The sequence below is a fragment of the Gallus gallus genome, chromosome Z (genome assembly GCF_016699485.2).
Source record: "Gallus gallus isolate bGalGal1 chromosome Z, bGalGal1.mat.broiler.GRCg7b, whole genome shotgun sequence".
NCBI lineage: Eukaryota > Metazoa > Chordata > Aves > Galliformes > Phasianidae > Gallus > Gallus gallus.
The window spans coordinates 46469588-46487725 of NC_052572.1; the positions used below are offsets into that span (position 1 = coordinate 46469588).

Below are 18138 nucleotides of genomic sequence, written 5' to 3' on the forward strand. Positions count from 1 at the left end.
AAATAGACCTGGAGAATAAAAGTAGAATGCTTGTAAAGAGATTGTGGCATTGTTCTTATCCCCCTGAGCCAGTTCCTGATATTGGGCACTGGGGAAGGAGAGGTGCCCAGAAAGTGATTGTAATCTCTAGTGCTGTGGATCGGTATGTATGTGTTTGCCTTGGTCCTTCTTAATGCACTTTCTGCATTGTCATTTCGATGAATTATTGTTACATCTTCATATTGATACTCGTCTAAGATTAATAGAGAAGAAATTAAAATTAATCTCTGGATGATATTAGAAATTTAACTTCTGGAGTGCATATTTTTGCAAGGGTGCGAGGATTGTGCCATGTTTTATATCACATTCCTGTTTCTCGTGAATTTTTTGAACTCCTTTCAGGGTTTGACATTCTTGTAATAAAATGTAGTAAGATGATCAGGAAAGTTTTGGCTGCACAGTATGGAATTCCCTACTTAAAAGTGTAGCATAATGCAGCATTGCAAAGAGTGTAGGGCTGCCACTAGATTCTAGGGGAGAGAAGGGGTGGGAAAAGAATTATTTTGTTCCTGCAGAGGGTACCACATGACCTCAAATCTATCTTGCTAAGGATTTTTCTAGATATTTTTTCATTGGATGCTGAAAGCAAATGGTTCTTTTTTCCTCCCTTCTTTATGTAGCATCTCCCCAAAGTCTTTGTAAAATGCTGGTGTGTTATGTAAAATCCATAGCCTTCTAATGGTGCTTTTGGGTTTACTGTGACCTTTTGAAATCTTTACAGCTCCCACCCCCAGAACCACCCAACTTTCTTTACTGAATTGCAGGTGGGAATAGGGAAGTAGGAATTCAACTTCATTGTTGTCCAGGTGGCATTTCGTGTTACTTGCTTAGCTTTATAGTTTTGGTACAGTAATTAGTATACAGAAAGCTGGAAAGATGGCTGTAATTCCAAAATGAACTCTCTGTAGCTCTCTCCCTCCCACTCTGTTTAGTACCGCCCCTTCCACGCACCCTTTAGCCAGCAGCAAGACAGCTGTGTTTGATCATAAACCACTTAAACTCCGGGCTCGCTGAAAAGGGAAACTTCAGCGTGAAGTGCAGCATTGGCTTGTCTCAGAGACAGCAGCTTTCTTTTCTTTTCTTTTCCTTTCTCCCTCCCGAACACTGAAGACCACAGCAGCTCTCCTTTTATTTTCTCTGTGGACTTGAGGAAAGCTCACCAAATTTTTCCGAGTACATTAAGCAACGCTATGAGATGCCCTTAAATGGAGTTGCGGAAAAGAGCAGCATAAAACATACAGCAGAGGTGCAGCACGACTCGCGGATGGACTGAGGCAGCCCTGGGATCCAGGCAAGCAGCTTCTGCCTGGGGTTTTCTGAGCCCTCCATGGTATTAGCAAATCACTAGCAGCAATGGATTATATGTGAAGTGAAAACTAGTTTGGCTCTTTTAGAAGGTCTTAGATGATTAATGTGGACAGTTAATGTGGAGTAAAAATGGCTGTCTAGAGCAGAATATTCAAGACAGAGGAAAACTGGAGAAGAAAGTATTGAATGGGTTAAACAAATCTTTGAAGCATTAAAATCTGCAGAAATCATCAAGCCCTGAGAAGTCTCATCATGAATTCTGGAGTTGCTTTGAAATATGGAAATGACTCTCCTGCAGAGCTGAGTGAGGTAAGCAGTTTCAGTGCCCTTCTTTGTGCTTTAAAAAGAAACGCTCCCCTTTTGGGCTTTCACTCTGCAAGCAATGCAATTAAAAATTAATAGAATATGTAACTTGCTATAACTTGCTGTGCCAGTGAGGAAATGACCTGAACTTTCTTGCTGCTTTAGACTGAATAAGTGGTGAAAAGCAAACGATGCAATCATGTCAAGATGCTTTTTCCTGTTACCATGCAGCAGAGATTGCCTTTCCTCCCAAGAGCTGTGTTTATGCCCAAGGTTCATCCTCACAGTGGGTGAAATACGGAGATCTCAGTTGAGATTAAGCAGACGGTAACTAATTTAGGAGGGAGCTGGGCTAGTGGAAGAGGACAAATATTTTTTGGTATAACAACAGCATTGGCAAAGTTGTGTTTGACTGTATTTATCCAAGGTGATGTTGTTCCTTTACATTAGATGAATGTTACCTTCCTTACTTAAAAGAGAGCAAACCGTGGGAAACTTTCTACTTTTCCCTTGCAAACTGTAGTCAGCTGTTACTTCCCATAGGTATGGGTATGTCTGTTTCTTGTATAACATATTTGTGAATATTTTTAATAAATCAGACATTAAAGCCATAACAAATGTTATGTAGATATTTATTAAATATGTTAGAAGTATTATATCTTGGCAGTTGATGAAGAATCTTAGATGTATCATCTTTATGAGCTTATTTGTCCTGAGAACTGCTAATTTGAATAATTCTATAAAATCCTAAGTATTTTATTGAAGTCATCTTGTGGAAAATTGAATCTTTGGTCCCAGTTTAACTGAAGAGCTTCTATTCTTTGCCCGTTTTTTTTTTAATACACCTTACACTGTAATGCATCTTTTTTTTTAATTTTATGTTTTGTTTTATTAGAAACAATAGGACATACTTGGCAGAATGAGAGAGTTCACAATTTGTGGCATTAATTGTCCAGAGATGGGAGACACTGAGATGTAGAATGGAAGTTAAATCAGTGGTCTAGAGAACAGGACAGCAGAGTAAATGTTTGGGACCTTAGAGAGTGCAGTACCTTGTCATGCAAGATGAGTGGCAGGTTTGTGACTGGGGAGTACCAGTAAAACAAATTTTGTGTACATTCCTCCTCTAAGTACAAAAGAATTCAATTTAATTCACTTTACATATTTTTTTTTCCAAATGATAGTTTAGAGAATATATATTGGCAACACAGCATAAATTGAGTTCATAAACTCAGTATAAAAGCCTAAGTTATTTTTTGTAGGAGTAATTTTTGTAGAAGTCTGCTGCATGGTTCCTGGCTACACTTGTGGTGTTGTCCTGTTGATGTGTTTTCTGTCCCTTCAGCATTTGTTTTTCAAAGCTACAGGGTCACACAAAAAGTGAAGTCTCACAGGGACTTGATGTTTGCCTCGTTATTTGGAGCAGGCAGTATTTACTGATAGCATTTCTACCTTGGAATGTTTTCTGTTCAGATTTATTTTACTCATTCACAAAGTAAGACTGTTGTTGTAAGAAGTATATTTTTCCTCTGCTGTTTGACATGAGAAATGTCAGAAAGAAATCAGTGTTCATGTATCATAGAACATTTTCCTTGTTTGTTTTTGTTATTTTGTTCCAACAAGCTTACTTTAATACTTGATTTACATCTATAGTCTAGTGCCAAAGGTAAGTGAGAAGTAGTCCCCATCCTGACTGCAAACATACAAGTGAAGATATTATCTTCCTGGCTTTCCCCATCTGTGAATCATAATGTCTTTGTTGTTGCTTTTCATTTTTGTGATTTGAGCTGCTGAGCTGCTTGAGTAAGCATACTTCGGTCTGTTTTACTCAAAGGGCCAGGTCAGCCAGTCTCAGTATTGGTCTTTAATAGGACGTTGCTTTTAACAAAACATGGAGAATTTACAGAAACAGCATATTCTTCATGGGATAAGTTGTGCAAGTACTCTGAAATACTTCTCTCTCAATTTCTCAACTGTCTTCTCTCTGTATGTACCTTGCATGTTCGTGTTAGACTTTTTTCTGCTGTTGACTTAGACTGCTTTGGTTGCTCCTACTGAAGACAAGAAGCTTTGACTAAAGGCTGTACATACACTTTATATATCCATGTTTCTCACCAGTTTGTCATGCTTTTCCCTCTTCTTCCATTTCTGATTATATTTTCTGTGTGTCACTGTTTATTTTTGATGAGTGGAAGACAGTGGCATTGTGTTCAGTGGGAAAAGTTGGAACTGGTTCTGTTAGGAAATGATGAAATTAGTGCAGTCTTAGTATGTTTTAACCCACACTTTTATCTCTACTGTCAGCTGATATTTTCATATTGAAGAGAGCTGTTACCTATGTCTGCATGGCAAAAGAATGACAGACCAGGATAGGGTGTGATGCAAATTTTGTTGTAGGTGCCTTGATCTCTTCATCTCAGTATGTGAAGCTCTAGGCATGAAACTATTATTAAAATAAACAGGAAAACTGCAGTGCCCTGGAGGTGTAATAAATGTGTGGTTGAATGGATGCATTAACAAAACAGAAAATGAAATCACTGCAACTCGTTGCATTTGTATTGAAATTTTCTCTGCTTGACATTCAGCTCTCTCTTTGGGAAGTGGGCAAAAATTAATTGGCATCCTTTTTTTTTTTTTTTTTTTCTCCCCAAGACACAGCTGTAATTGTAGAGATTTGTGTATGGTTAATATTTACTATTTGTAAAGTTTTGTCCAGGTGAATGGGGTGCATTGGTACCCCATTTCTTCTGTTTTTCTTTCCATTCAGACTTCTCTGTCTTCTGCTCAAAGAATGAAATACAGATTAGCCAGTATGCTGTTTGCATAGCAGAATCATCTTGTAACTGCGTAGGGAGGTAGAAGAAGCAGTGTCCTTGTGTAGCAAGGCTTCTTGTGATGGTAGTAGTTGTTTAGTCTTTTTCGTTTTGTTTTGTTATTAAAGTGAAGTATGATACATTAAGGTAAGCAAATCTAAAAAAAGCCCTGAAGTTTACAGATAGCTCTTACTGCGCTCTATGAGAATGCAGGACAGACTTGGGTAAACAAGTAATATTGTCCAACCAACCTCTGTTTTACTTTTGCTAAGTGGGCTTTCATCTGTCAACGTTACCCCTTATTTTTATTTGCAGTTTGCTTTTTAAGGCTGGATTGAGTACGGGGGTGTGATTTGTATGCAATGCATAACACCCTAATTAAGTAAGTGAATTTTGGATTTCTTTGCTTTATTTTTATTTTTAGTTGTACAGTACTGTAGTGTAGTCCACACTTAAGTGTAGTCACGGAGTGTACTCTTAAAACCAATGTTATGGGTGTCACCAAAACACATCCAAGTAAGCAATTCAGTGCACAGAGGCTTCGTGTTTTTTGGTGTTTTTTTTTTTTTTTTTTTTTTTTTAATTAGAATTTATTTCCTTTATACACATTCATTTCTCCAGTAGTTTTTCAGAAAGACGTGTTTGTATAGAAGGAGCTGGGTGGTCTAATCTGTATTTTCTTCTTTCAAATTCAAAGACGCCATCTTTTACTCAGGAAGTCCTTGAATTTCCGTTTGGTATAAGCTGAAACTGGGGTTTATGGAGAGGTATCACTGCATGCTAGTCTTCTTCTCAACCCCCTCCACAAGCCAGCCTGTGCTGAAACAGGGAAATCTGTTGCCTTTATCTAGTACAGCTATTGCGCTGAGTGCTGTCAGCAGTTACGCACATGTCTAATCATGGACAGTTCAAAAGAGTAGCACAGGAACATTAAGGGGATACAATTAGTAAGCTTTGTAATGTCTTTCTCAGTTGCTTACTTAAGGGCTAAATTATGTCCTTGGATTAACAGTCAAATTATATTCTTGGATTCAGTTCTCACTAAAGTGAACCTTGTGAACTTGCCGATGGCAAGACTATGCCAAAGAGATTTTGTTGTGGGCTAAGGGCCGTTGTTGTAGTACTGCAGTACACTCAGCGCTTCAGACACAAATGATGCATTTAATGTTATTGCATTCTTTTATCATTCATTATGTAAGTGGATGGTGCATAATTTTAAAAAAAGGGAACAGTAAAATTGAAAGGTACTGTGCTGATTTAGGTGTATACTTCATACTTTATGCTGCTTCTTTGTGCGTGGAAATCAATTATTTAGGGAGTGTCCATTGTGGCTTGCAACCTTATGTTGATCTATATGTTCATTAACCGTATATGCTGCCTAGAGCGAACGTATTGTGTCTTTCTCTTGGGAAAAGGAGTAGTTTATTTGTCTGCTTAACAATGGGATATTTAAAAGTTTTAAGAGGGGAAGAGAAAACGGGATTCAAGGTTTGTGTTTGTGTGGGGAGTAGAATAATGAGGACATAAGATGGATTCCATCAAAGTCTTTTGCGTTATACAAGATGTGTAGAAGTATAGAGCCAAATTTGAAAGGCTTAAATTCTGAGCCTTTTATAATTTGACTGTAGGACAAAATACTAGTGTTTTTTTTTTTTTTTTAAGATTTACATTCCACTCCTGCTATACTTAGAAATGACGCTTTAAGGAGAAAATCACGTAAAAGGAGAAAACCATGTAGAAGGAGAAATGCAGAAAGAGAAGGGGCTGCGTAGCTTGAAGTTGTGTACGTGAGCCAGTGGGTGAGTCTGAGGCCACGTGGGTTCAGGTGCACAACTCTGGGCTGAGACCCTCTGGCAAGGGAAACATTCAGCAGCAACAGTCCCCATGCTGAGGGACTTTCCCGTGTATTTCTCTGCTTTTTCAGGCAAGCATCAGCTTGTGCTCATAACATACATGTGTATGAGGAAATAGCACTGATGGAGTAGGGAATGGGTTTTGTTTGCTTTTAAGACTGGGATTAGATCTCTAAAGCTTGTCTTGTCTTCCTGGGTTTGACAGTCTTTGTAAGACAGTGAGCAAATGTCACCCGAATACTGCATCTGCTTCTTGAATGATCTTTAGCTGTGAAACAAACATGCCAGTACACTCTTGGTACTTCTTGTGAACACATGAACACCATCTCCCACTGGAAGCCTCTCTCTGCTGCCAGACGTGGCCCTGGCCCTCAGTGTGAAAGCATATGGAACTTATTATGACAAAGAGAACTTACGACATCTTCCCATCAGAGAGGGTGTGTGGTTTTCCCAAGCATGTAGATGATGCATGTTTTGGGAATCGTGATAAATTGTTCATGTCAATCCTTAAAAATATTACGATCTTGCAACTGATATAATATGATTATCAAATACTAAATATGACATATTTAAATTACTTGAGCTTTGACAAAGCTCCATTGTTTGCTTTGTTTGTAACAGGAGTTAAACTGTACACGTGAATGGTGTTTGTGAACAGGTTGCCAACAGTTAGCACATGTCAAGTCTTAGAAGAGGGAACACAGCAACCTAGTAGGCATAGATCAGAGTATCTCAGTAATTTTGATGCAGCTGTTTAATATAAAGAAAATACTTTAATGGGAAACTTCATTGATCATGCTCCTGGATAGTGACTATCAAGTCTGAATGAAACTCTTGGATTGGATACACTTCTGTTAAGTTTCACTAATCTACTAAGGATTATTCATCTCACTTTGAAAAATCTGATTGATTTCTACAGTTTATTTGAAGCTTGTGATAAATTATATAGGTAAAAGGATCCTGTAAAAGGGGAAAGATATTTTTTTTCCAGAATCATTTGGACATCCACATTTCACTAATAGAGAAATCTGCTGATATATTATCAGTGAGCTGACTATGATGGGTTAGGACATGAACTTGGTTCCATAGTCTAACCGAGTAGACTCTATTTCTGGCATGACCAGCATATGTAATTTGTGTGACGGATGCATCACATTTCCAGTGAAAAAACACAGAGACTTCAAAGAACGTTTATTTTCAGGATTTGTGTGAGCTGCTTATCATACAAACTAAGTATTTTCCAGGCTTGGATCCTGTTGAGTTGAAGGACTATAAAAAGATTACTCAGAATGCCCAGATACTGTCAGCACAAATAATGCTCTTCTTCAGCATCCTAATGAAAAAAAAAAAAAATTACAGAGATTATGTAACTCATCTGCCTGATATTTTAATATGTCTTGATCCTAGAAAAACATGTTTGAAAAATGCCTTTCGGGCTAAGAAATTAATAAAGACAAATGCAGGCTGTGAATATAACATTAGTAATATGTTCAGTCTTCTAAAATGCTTTTAGAGTTTTTGCGTTTTTCTTCTTACATCAAAGAAATAGAGTTCATTCCTGGGAGATTTTTGGAGATAGAAGTCAGGTCACCCTTCCCCTTCTCTCCTTCCAACCTGTGTTGGAAAAGAAAAACAAATTTCTGTCTGTGATCACTCTTGGACAAAGGACTTGGGCATGTGTACTCCACGTTGGTACTGTTTCAGAAGTTTTTTGGGAGTTGTTTTACTCTGCAGTCTATGGATCAGTGTTCTATAAAGCAATGCATAAATGGAACCACTTGAAAAAGAATCCATAGATTGCAGAGTTGTTTGTTCCAAAGGCAAAAGTGTCTCTACTGTATATATGTGTGAAGAGAGGACATAGGAGAGGCTTTGTAATGAAATTGGACAGCTGTGGTAGAGTATAATGAAATATTCTGATCTGGAGCCCCAAGGAGTTTGATAGTAGATTGAAAAGAAAATGCATTGTTGCCACTCTTTTTTTCCCCGCATCTGTAAGTTTTATAGTCTTTGTGACTTTGTATAGTATTTAGAGTTGCAGATTTTGCTTCTGTTTCCTAGATTATGTGGAAAAACCTGCTGGAGCTCTTTGGTTACACATAATAAGAATATATCAGTCAGTGTGCTTTGCAGGGAAATGTGATGATAGCTGAATTTGAGAATTTTTAGTGATGGGACAACAGAGTCTTGATGTGGGGAGTAGGATCTCATGCTGCTAAAGAGAGTGCTTTGACACTGGTGGCAGTCTGCGTTATCCCACATCAAGTTTTGCCATACTTACGAATCTTCTGTGTGAATAATTTATATTTTCCAAAGATTTAGGTTTTTACCATGTCTAATGAACAGAGATATTCATTAACACTCTACAAATTGTCTTCTGTATTCTAAGTTAGTTGTAATCATACATGTAAATTTTTACCTGAAATTAAAATGCTAGTTGACATAATTTGGTAGAACTGACTAGATTTTTAAAACAAAGCACAATTAATAATGACTTGAGTTACTTAAAGATCTCAAGATACTTGTAATTTTAAGTGAGATGTTAACAAAGAGCTGTCAAAATTCTGAACCTGCTTTTGGGATGACATCTGTGAGCTGCAAACAACCAGGGTAACAGGTAAAGCATTAAGTCATCCACAGTTTAATTCTACAATTCATGTTTGAAATCTTCTTTGGAGTGCTTCATGCTTCTGATTGCTGCTTTGACATGCACATCGAAGAGCAAGCTGATATTATACAAAGTCTTTGAAAACAATATATATGTAAATAGATTTAGGAGGTGAACCTAAAAGCAGAAATGCTTGTAGCATTTAATTTTGTGTTGGTTCAGATGTTTCTACAGCATCCAAATGTCTGTGTTAGAATTAGTATTTCTAAATGCAGATACAAATATGATTAGTATATAGTCATTGAAAAATTGCTGACATTATTTAATATCTTAACAACTTTTTAAACCTTGATTGTATTATTGCTTGTTTGTGCTTTTGTTGCTCATTTACTCTGAGATAAATGCAAAGCTCTTGTCAAGAACATTGAGTTATTAATGGCTAATACTGTAACAATAAACACTTTTTTTGTTATTTAAGTGTAGAACACTGAACAAAATAAGGTTAGAATAGACTACCCCTGTTAAAATGTGAAGTTTTTCTTTGTGTGTTAAATATTTATAGTTAAAAGAAAAATTCCCACATTTTCATCCCTATCCTTTTCAGGTGACTTCTCTCTCCATCATAACAGGTCCCCATTCTAACCTTATGGCAAAGATGTCTTGCTGCCCAACGAGTACTCCTAGTGACCTGCACTCCCCAGTCCATCTATGCCATCTCCTTACTCCAAGACCTGGTTTCTCCTTCCAGTCTCCCACAAGTCAGAATTTACTCCTCCCTTGGGCCTTTTCTTGATTTCCAAGTCCAGCTCTTGTCTTTTGCAACTTTTCATCAGAAAACATGATCCTCAGAGATTAGAAAGTATTGATGGGCAAGGTGAGCCTTACCTTAATTAATGAAGCTCTTCTAAAAATCGGTGTTGTAATGGAATGACAGTTAATATTTTTAGATGGAACTGATACTGCCACTGATTAAGATTACTTCATAACGTAAACGTTAGTTCTAACTTTACAAAATCTTCACAGTGGTCTGTGGGGACAGGACAAGGGGAAACAGCTGTAAACTGGAGCATAGGGAGTTCCGCACCAATATGCGAAGGAACTTCTTCACAGTGAGAGTGACGAAGCACTGGAACAGGCTGCCCAGGGAGGTTGTGGAGTCTCCTCTGGAGATATTTGAGACCCGTCTGGGTGCCTACCTGTGCAGCCTGCTGTAGGGAGCCTGCTTTGGCAGGGGGTTGGACTTGATGATCTCCAGAGGTCTCTTCCAACCCCTATAATTCTGTGATTCTGTAATTCTGTGACTGCAGTGAACACTGAAACATCCTTATTTTTTAGTGTTTAAATGGCCTATTTTTAAAACACTGTTTCACTTCAGTAGATGGCCATAAGCCCGGTGCAAACATATTGTAACGTATTCTAGTGAAATGCTGGTAAAGTCATTATCCGTGGAAGCATTTCAAAAATTCTGTGAAGGTTAGTGATGGTAATTTATAAAATTTAGCATGCAATCAATAATAACACAACCAGTATTTTAAAGATATATCAGTATTATGGTTCAAAACCTAGCATCTGAAACTTGAAAGTACCTCATGTACAACATTAATGCAAACATAATATAAATCATTTGCACTAATGTATTAAAGTGAATAGTACAACTTCATGATGCTTCTCTTCTGCACAGGTGAGAAGCCCGCATGTATTTCCCATGCCTACACATATTCAGTTCTAGTCTTTCCTTTCTCGACTTATTTTCCAGACCACTCTGCCTCCAATTATTTGTTGCATAGGGAATATGCAGGTCTCATCCATACCTTTTTCAGCCAACTTCTCTCTCTGTCCTCCCCATTCTTACTTTCTGGCAAAGATATCTTGCAACATACCCAGCTTGCTGCCCAAGGAGTACTTCTAGGGACCTGCACACCCCTATCCTTCTATGCCATTTCCTTACTCCAAGACCTATTTTCTCCTTCCAGCCCACCTTCCAGCTTCCTTTGTATCTGCCAGTTTACTTCTCTCTTCAGCCTTTTCTTGATTTCCAAGTCCAGCTCTTCTTGACAGCTTCTAATCAGAAAACATGATTCTCAGAGACTAGAAAGTTGGGATAGACAACATTAGGAACTGTCATAACAGTCAGTTATGTAGTTACAGTCATAGCAGCACCTCTAGTTTTGTTGCCAGCACAACTTTCTGAGGCTTGTCCAAAAGACTAAATTATTTGTGCAACATTGGAATTACAGTTATCAGCATTGAACCACAATACGCAGTTATGATGACATAAGATCATTACTGTACATTGTGATAAAGCCAAAAAGTTCATTGGCAGCTTAATGCCCTTCTGAACCATGTCTCCAGATGTTTGGATGAAGCTGTGTTCTCACAAAACTGAGTATGTGTGACAATCTTTCTAAGTCTATCACTTGCAGGCTGCAAGCCCGGGGGTATCATTTGTTTGCAAAGACCTTACATTAGCTGATCTTTGTCTGCTCTGGAACTGTTCTCAATTGATGTCAGGAGGTATCCTTCAAAGTGCTGAATGTATCTAGTTTGCTATCTTTGGCACTTTGCATCCTGTCTAAATTGCTTATTCTTAGCCAAAGTATTAAGTAACCAAATCTAGCTCTTTTTTTTTTCACTGTAGCTAGCACCAGTACTAGTGTCCTTCAAGTGGCACATCGGTTCTGTCATCTGTCCTTGAACTGCCTTAGATTGTGTGCTTGAGATCTGTTTTCAGTCAAGTGACCAGGTACCCATTTATGAATGGTGTGCTGAGGACAGTCCTTTGCTGCTGCTAAGTCTGAATGAAATTATTTAGTCTTTCTGCCCCTGTATCTCTTTTCCGCCTCTGCTTGCATAATGTATTAAAGCACACATTTTGCTGGTTATGGATGTTGCTGTTGTTTTATTTACAGATTTACTTTGTTATTTTTATTTAAATTCATGATGGTCTACTTGTTCATCAGCTGTCTCGTTCCCTTTACAAATGGCAGTCTGATTACTGTAGGAAAAAATGAGTCTCTTGGGATGCTGGGTGTACCAGAAACAAATACTGGGTCAGGTATACCTAACAGAAGGACTGGCCCATGCTGAACAAGTATTCTGTTTTCAATATGATCAGTAAATAAATTAAATCTTTGAAGGCAAGTTTATCTCTGCTGGTAGCATGATATGTTACTTAAATGCTGTGAATGATACCAGTGTGACAGCAATACTGAGGTAACTGCTAGATGTAAAGGAATAAATTTGATATGCTTTTTCCTTTCTTTTGAAGTGAATGACTTTTTTTTCTGTCTTATGAGAGTCTAGTATGAAGAAGGATTGGATCATTTTTTCTCCTCCACTGATAAGTATCTTCCCTCTGGTGGAAAGTAGAAAAAAGCATGTTGACTCCTAACAGCCAAACATAGCTTGGCATAGAGATCTGTATAAATGTACTTAATCTGTGATACAGCTCTGCAAAACACAACTTTTTTTCATGCTTTTAAAAATGTTCTTTCTCATCATGTGGGGCTGAATATCTGTGAATACCCATAATTATCATTCTTCATCAAAATCAACGCAGTTGAATTTCAGTGCCTACCCCTTCTGAAACCAAAGCAAATATACTAACTGCTTTCCACGATTGAGGTTTTTTTCTTTCCTGTGAAAATTTCTTTAGCTTCCTCTTTATCCATATTATGTGTATAATATTAAATCTCTTTTCATTTGTCATTTGTTATTTAAAAACCTAATAATTTATTCCAATTATGTACAGGTAGTTCAGTTTCCATCACAGAATGACAAGATGATCAAAGCTGGAAGGAATGTCTAGAGATCATCTGGTCTAATAACCCTGTTTAAGCAAGGCCACTCAGAGCAGGTTGCCCAGAACTGGATGGCTTTTGAATATTTCCAAAAATGAAAACTCCACAACCTCTCTGGACAACCCATCCAGTGCTTAGCCACTTTCACAGTGAAAATGTCTTTCTTGATATTCAGAGGGAGCCTCTTGTGTCTCAGCTTGTGCTGATTGCTTCTTGTCCTGTCCTGTGCCTTTGTAGGCACCACTGAATGACTCCCGTCTTCTGTGAACCCTCCCTTCAAATATTTGTACGTGGTGATGAGATCCTCCTGAGCCTTCTCTTCAGGCTGAGCAGCCCCAGCTCACTCAGCCTGTTCTTATTGGATAAGTACTTCAGCCCTTTCATCATCTTGGTGGTCTTTTGTTGAAAAGTGACCCCCAGCTCCCTTTCTACCAAGCTGCTTTCCAGCTGGGTGGTCCCCAGCATGTCCTGGTGACTGGGACTGTACCTCCCAAGGTATAGGACTTCGCACTTCTTGTTGAACTTCATGAGGTTCTTACAGACCCAGCCTGACAAGATCCCTGCGGATGATGACAGAACATTCTTGTTTATCTTCCACTACTCCCAGTTTTGTGTCATCTGCAGTTTTTCTGAGGATACAGTCTACCCCATCATTCAGATCATTAATGAAGATGCTGAATAGGATCAAACCCAGTAGGTGACCACTGGGGTATATCACTAGTTACAGGCCTCCAACTAGACTTTGTACTGAGTGATTACCACTCTCTAGGCCCAGCCACCTCTCCACCTGCTTATCTACTCCATGCTTCAACAAATTTTCTATAAACATTATAAAGGCCTAAGTCCAGTAGACAGTAGCCACTGATCTCTCATCTGCCAAGCCAGCCACTTCATTGCAGAAGTTTCTCTAGTTTGTCAAGAATTATTTCACCTTGGTAAATCCATGCTGACTACTCCTGATCATTTTATTATCCTTTGTTAGCATTAAAATGGTTTTCAGGTTTAGCTGCTTCCCAGGCCTTGAGATGAGACCGCCCAGGCTGTAGTTCCCCTGGCTCTCCTTCTTGCCCTTTTAGTTCTAAGAAAGGAATTTGGCCTCAGGCTCTTCTCTCATATGCATGATCATTCAGAGGTTATCAGTAGTGGGCTTGCAGTGCCATTTACCATCCTAGAATAGGTAGAAGACCAAACATCCAATGTTTACTGGATGTTATTTAGGCCAGACAGTTCTTTCCTTTGTACAGAATAGGTTAATAGAACAATGGTAGAGAATAAGCTTTGTATTAAATTTGAAATGTTGGTAATTTATGGTAGCACTGCAGTGATACTTTATACTTCATTGTGCATTTCATTTGAGGAGCTGAAATAAGCTGTACGCCATTATTGATGCAATTCTGTCATAGTGCATAAGAACCTACATTTCAGTTTGTTAATAACATTATGTTACATGCTTTATCAGAAATCTTATTAGTCAAACTGATAACTCAATTCCTGTTGCCTGGCTTGATATTGCAGAGAGGAGTGTGTCTTACTGGGGCATGGTTATGAAATTACACTTTTAAGACCATTTTACAAAAAGGGAATTTAGAGGATTTTAATGGTAGGCGGGACTGCGTCAGTTTTTCCTTCTAACAAATGACATTGTTGCAAACTTTAAGTAGATTTGATGGTAGTGCTTGAGGAGACCTTCTAGCTTAGTAATTTTGAGAGAATGGCCGAAGAAAACAGGATGACCTTGACACAAAGGATTATAGAACAAGGTGCCTCCTATTTATATAAAGATGAGCTGTTAGCACAACCACTGGCACTCAAGTTTGGGTCCTCTCCGCTCCCCTCTGCTCCCCTCCCCTCCCCTCCTCTCCTCTTCTCTTTTTACCCCCCTGCAAAACAGTAGTTGTATTTAGAGCCTAGAGGCTCAATCATCAGATGTTTATTGAATTTTATGGTCTAATTTTGTGTAGGCTGTTCTGGTTCTCAGCTGCCTGTATCTGCAACTTGTTCTGTATCTTTTTTAAAGCTTTACTAAGTGCTGTGTCTACTCTTAGCTTTCATTAGCCCTTTCTTTTGGCCTCCTTGCAGTTGATAATTTATTGTTGCTGCCCTTTAGCCTTTTGCTTTTATATATACCCAGCTCCTTCTTCACTATCTGTCCTTTTATTTATGTTTTGTTCCACAGTTCTGCACAGAGTTCATGCTAATGGCCCTCATTAAAGTAGAAAGGAATTCTACCTCTTGCAGTGCTGACTGTATGAGGCTTTTAGAAGGGGGCTGATTCTGTTGAGGCAACGACACGTACCGGCCATGTGATTAATTAGCATGGAATTTTATAAAATTAGTGGTCACAGTTAAACCAGTGTAAGCCAGGCTAGAGTGTCTTCAGTAGGGTAATCTGTGGTGTTGGTACAGCTGTGTCCCTTCTGCTGGTGACAGCTCCTAGTGCCATGTGATATAAAATCAGAATTGGTAACATGTGGGTCAAGAAATGTGTAGATGTGTCAGTGAGGGACATGTTTAGTGGGCATGGATGGTTGGACTAGATGATCTTAGATGATCTTTTCCAACCTTTACAATTATTTGATTCTATGAAACCACTCCAGGTTGTATACCTTGGAGTTCTTGAGGTTTATGTAGTACTTCTGCTGATGAAAGTACGATCTCCTGAGAACTTAAATATAAGAGATACTGGAAGTGGTAATTACTTGAAGGTTTGCATTTTTTGCTGTGGAGTACTCGGAAAAATTGATTTTTAGCAGATTTTGACATGAGGATTGATTTTCCTGGAGAACTCACAAGTGCTGGTAGCCTAGTTGAGTTTTGCTGAAATTCCACTGTGTCACATAAATATTTGTAAATAGCTGCTTATTGAGCTTTTACAGTGGCTTACAGTTTGTCTACCACAAGTGATAATAGATTATATGACGATATCTTTACTTTTTCCCTGTGAGCTCTCCAATAATCTCCTGAAATATCTTCTTCTTCAGTAGCTTTTTCCTGTTAAAGCACTTGAGAGCTATCTGAATGTAGTTCTGGTCACTCTGGATTGGATTCCCAGTAGTAATTTGCAGATGTCTTACATCTGCTAGATTCACATCCTCAGTTTTACTACTGTTTCTTTTCTTTGCTCACAGGCAGTGTCTTACGGAAGCTTAAAGGGGAAAATGAAATATTTCAAACAATGAAGAACAGTGAAGAAAACTTAACTTTGCTTTTTTTAATTACTATTATTCTACAGGATATCCTGTTTCTTTATAAGAGAATAAATGGTTTTAAATTTAACTTCGTTCCATTTAGTCCAGTATCCTACTAACTTCTCTTCAGCATTTTAATAGGAATTACAAAAAACAATTGACCTAGATAAACTGAGACCTTCGTGACCACAGTGAAGTCATTGACATTTTGGCACGGCTGCTCTCATTAGTGGTACTAATCCAAGTGTTGTGCTTTTAGCACTGCTGTATTTCATGTGTAAAATTTTATACGCAGAAAAATAAAGAACTTGCAACCTCCTAATGAGGGAATCTAATAAGCAGTACACAATTTATGGTTATGTGCCGAGTACATTGATTATGATTATGAAGTCATTGCAATATAATAATGTTATTTGTCAATATAAATCACCGTCTTCCTCATTTACTGAAAATTTTTAGAAGATACAGGAAGGCACTGTTTCATCTTGTGCTAAAATAAAATGAACGCTGAAATAAAAAGAATGCGAAGGACTGAGAATACAGTTCTTTGAGAGGCCTGCTTTCAACGAATATTTTTTTCAAATCTGGCAATACGTTAAAATTTTACTTTATAATTTGACAAACATAAAAATATTACTCTTATTTTTGTTCACTTCCTTGGTTACTCTTTTTGTCAGAGTGCTTTAAAAAAAAAAAAAAGTGCCTCAAGAGCATCTGAAATCTGCAGTTTCTGTAGTACTGCTGAGACAGCTGCTTTTGTTTTCAGGAGGTGGACTCCTTCTGTCCAAGGCTGGGTCATATGAAAAAATTAATTTGTTGACTGTCACAGTTACAAGTGTGGCTCCCAAAAAATATTTACTGGCTTCATAGTAGACTAAAGATCACATGATTTTTTGTTAGTTGACTAGATTGGGATTTACACTCTTTTCTCTGTGAAGCTTACTTTTCTCTTTTCCTTTATTGTTTCATTTGAATTCTTAAGCTTTTTCTAGCTTTGTGTATGTATGCTTGAAAATGTATTTCTTGTGTATTTGTACCTGACTTTTAAACTTATGCTTTTGGGTCAGAACAAGGCAATGTAGAGACTAGCATTTTTTAAGCTGTCTTACTAATGCAACCTGCAAAATAAGTTGTCAAAACCATGAGAACAATAGGGCTCATGATGTTTCCTAGGTTGCTGGCAAACATTGCACTTAGAAAATTGTTATTACAGTTAGGCACTCCAGTAGGCAATGGCTAAATTTTAGTATTGCAGTGCATATTCATTTGGGTCTTGAATTCAATGCATCACAAACTGCAGCCTAACTGTAGAGGATCCAGAAGAGCATAGTGAGCAAGGGAGAGAGGGGGAAAAGTAAAGGGAGAGAAGGGCTGAGGAAAACGGGGAGAGGAAAAGAGGGAGAGAAAGGAAATGGACAAAAAAAATTGCACTCATTCTTTGGAATTTTTGGACTTTTTTTTTTTTTTTTTTTTTTTACCAGCAGGCTTAATAGCAGATCAGAGGTTGCCTGCCTGAACTACCTTACCTTTGTGCCTGATTGTCTGTTCACCTGTATTACATACAGCCATTCAAGTGGATCCAGAGGAAGACCATGAAGATGATCAAAGGGCTGGAAAACCTCTCCTATGAAGAAAAGCTGATGGAGCTGGGCTTGTTTAGGTTGGAGAAGAGACAGCTCTGGGGAGACCTCATTGTGACCTTTCCAGTACTTGTGGGAAGCTTATAAGCAGGAGGGAAACAGACTTCATGTGTGGTCTGATAGTGATAGGACAAGGGGGAATGGCTTTAAACTAAAAGAGGGGAGATGTAGATTAAATACTAGGAGGATATTATTTACTCAAAGAGTGATGAGACACTGGCACAGGCTGCCCAGAGAAGCTGTGGATGCCCCATGTCTGAGGGTGTTCAAGACCAAGTTGGATGGGTCTCTGGGCAGCCAGATCTGGTAGGCAGCAACCCTGCCCATGGTTTGAACTGGATGAGCTTTGAGGTCCCTTCCAACCCAAGACATTCTGTGATTCTGTGATGGAGTATAAAGGTACAAGCTAGGATACATACTGTTATCGTTATTTCTGAATTATTCAGTGCAAGTACAGCCATGTGTTCTTGCCCAGTACAGATGGAGTTTGTTCTCTTAAGAGGTCTGATAGTATTGAGCTTTAGTAATAATAATTGTGGAATTACAGTCTAAGCGGTAGCTTCCAGACATCCGTAAAGTACATAGT

The 18138-nt window shown here is 38.3% G+C and overlaps 1 protein-coding gene across 5 annotated transcripts in view; it reads left to right on the top strand.

The window, feature by feature from the left end:
- MCC (mutated in colorectal cancers) overlaps window positions 1-18138 on the top strand; it is a 199242-nt gene that overhangs the window by 48974 nt on the left and 132130 nt on the right. The window contains exon 1 of one of the 5 annotated variants that reach the window (XM_004949277.5): window positions 1021-1656. The exons of the other annotated variants lie outside the window; for them this stretch is intronic. Coding sequence (XP_004949334.1) covers window positions 1600-1656 — 57 coding nt within the window. The 5' untranslated portion in view covers window positions 1021-1599. Of the gene's footprint in view, window positions 1-1020; window positions 1657-18138 lie in introns of those variants that run through there. 5 annotated transcript variants of the gene reach the window in all.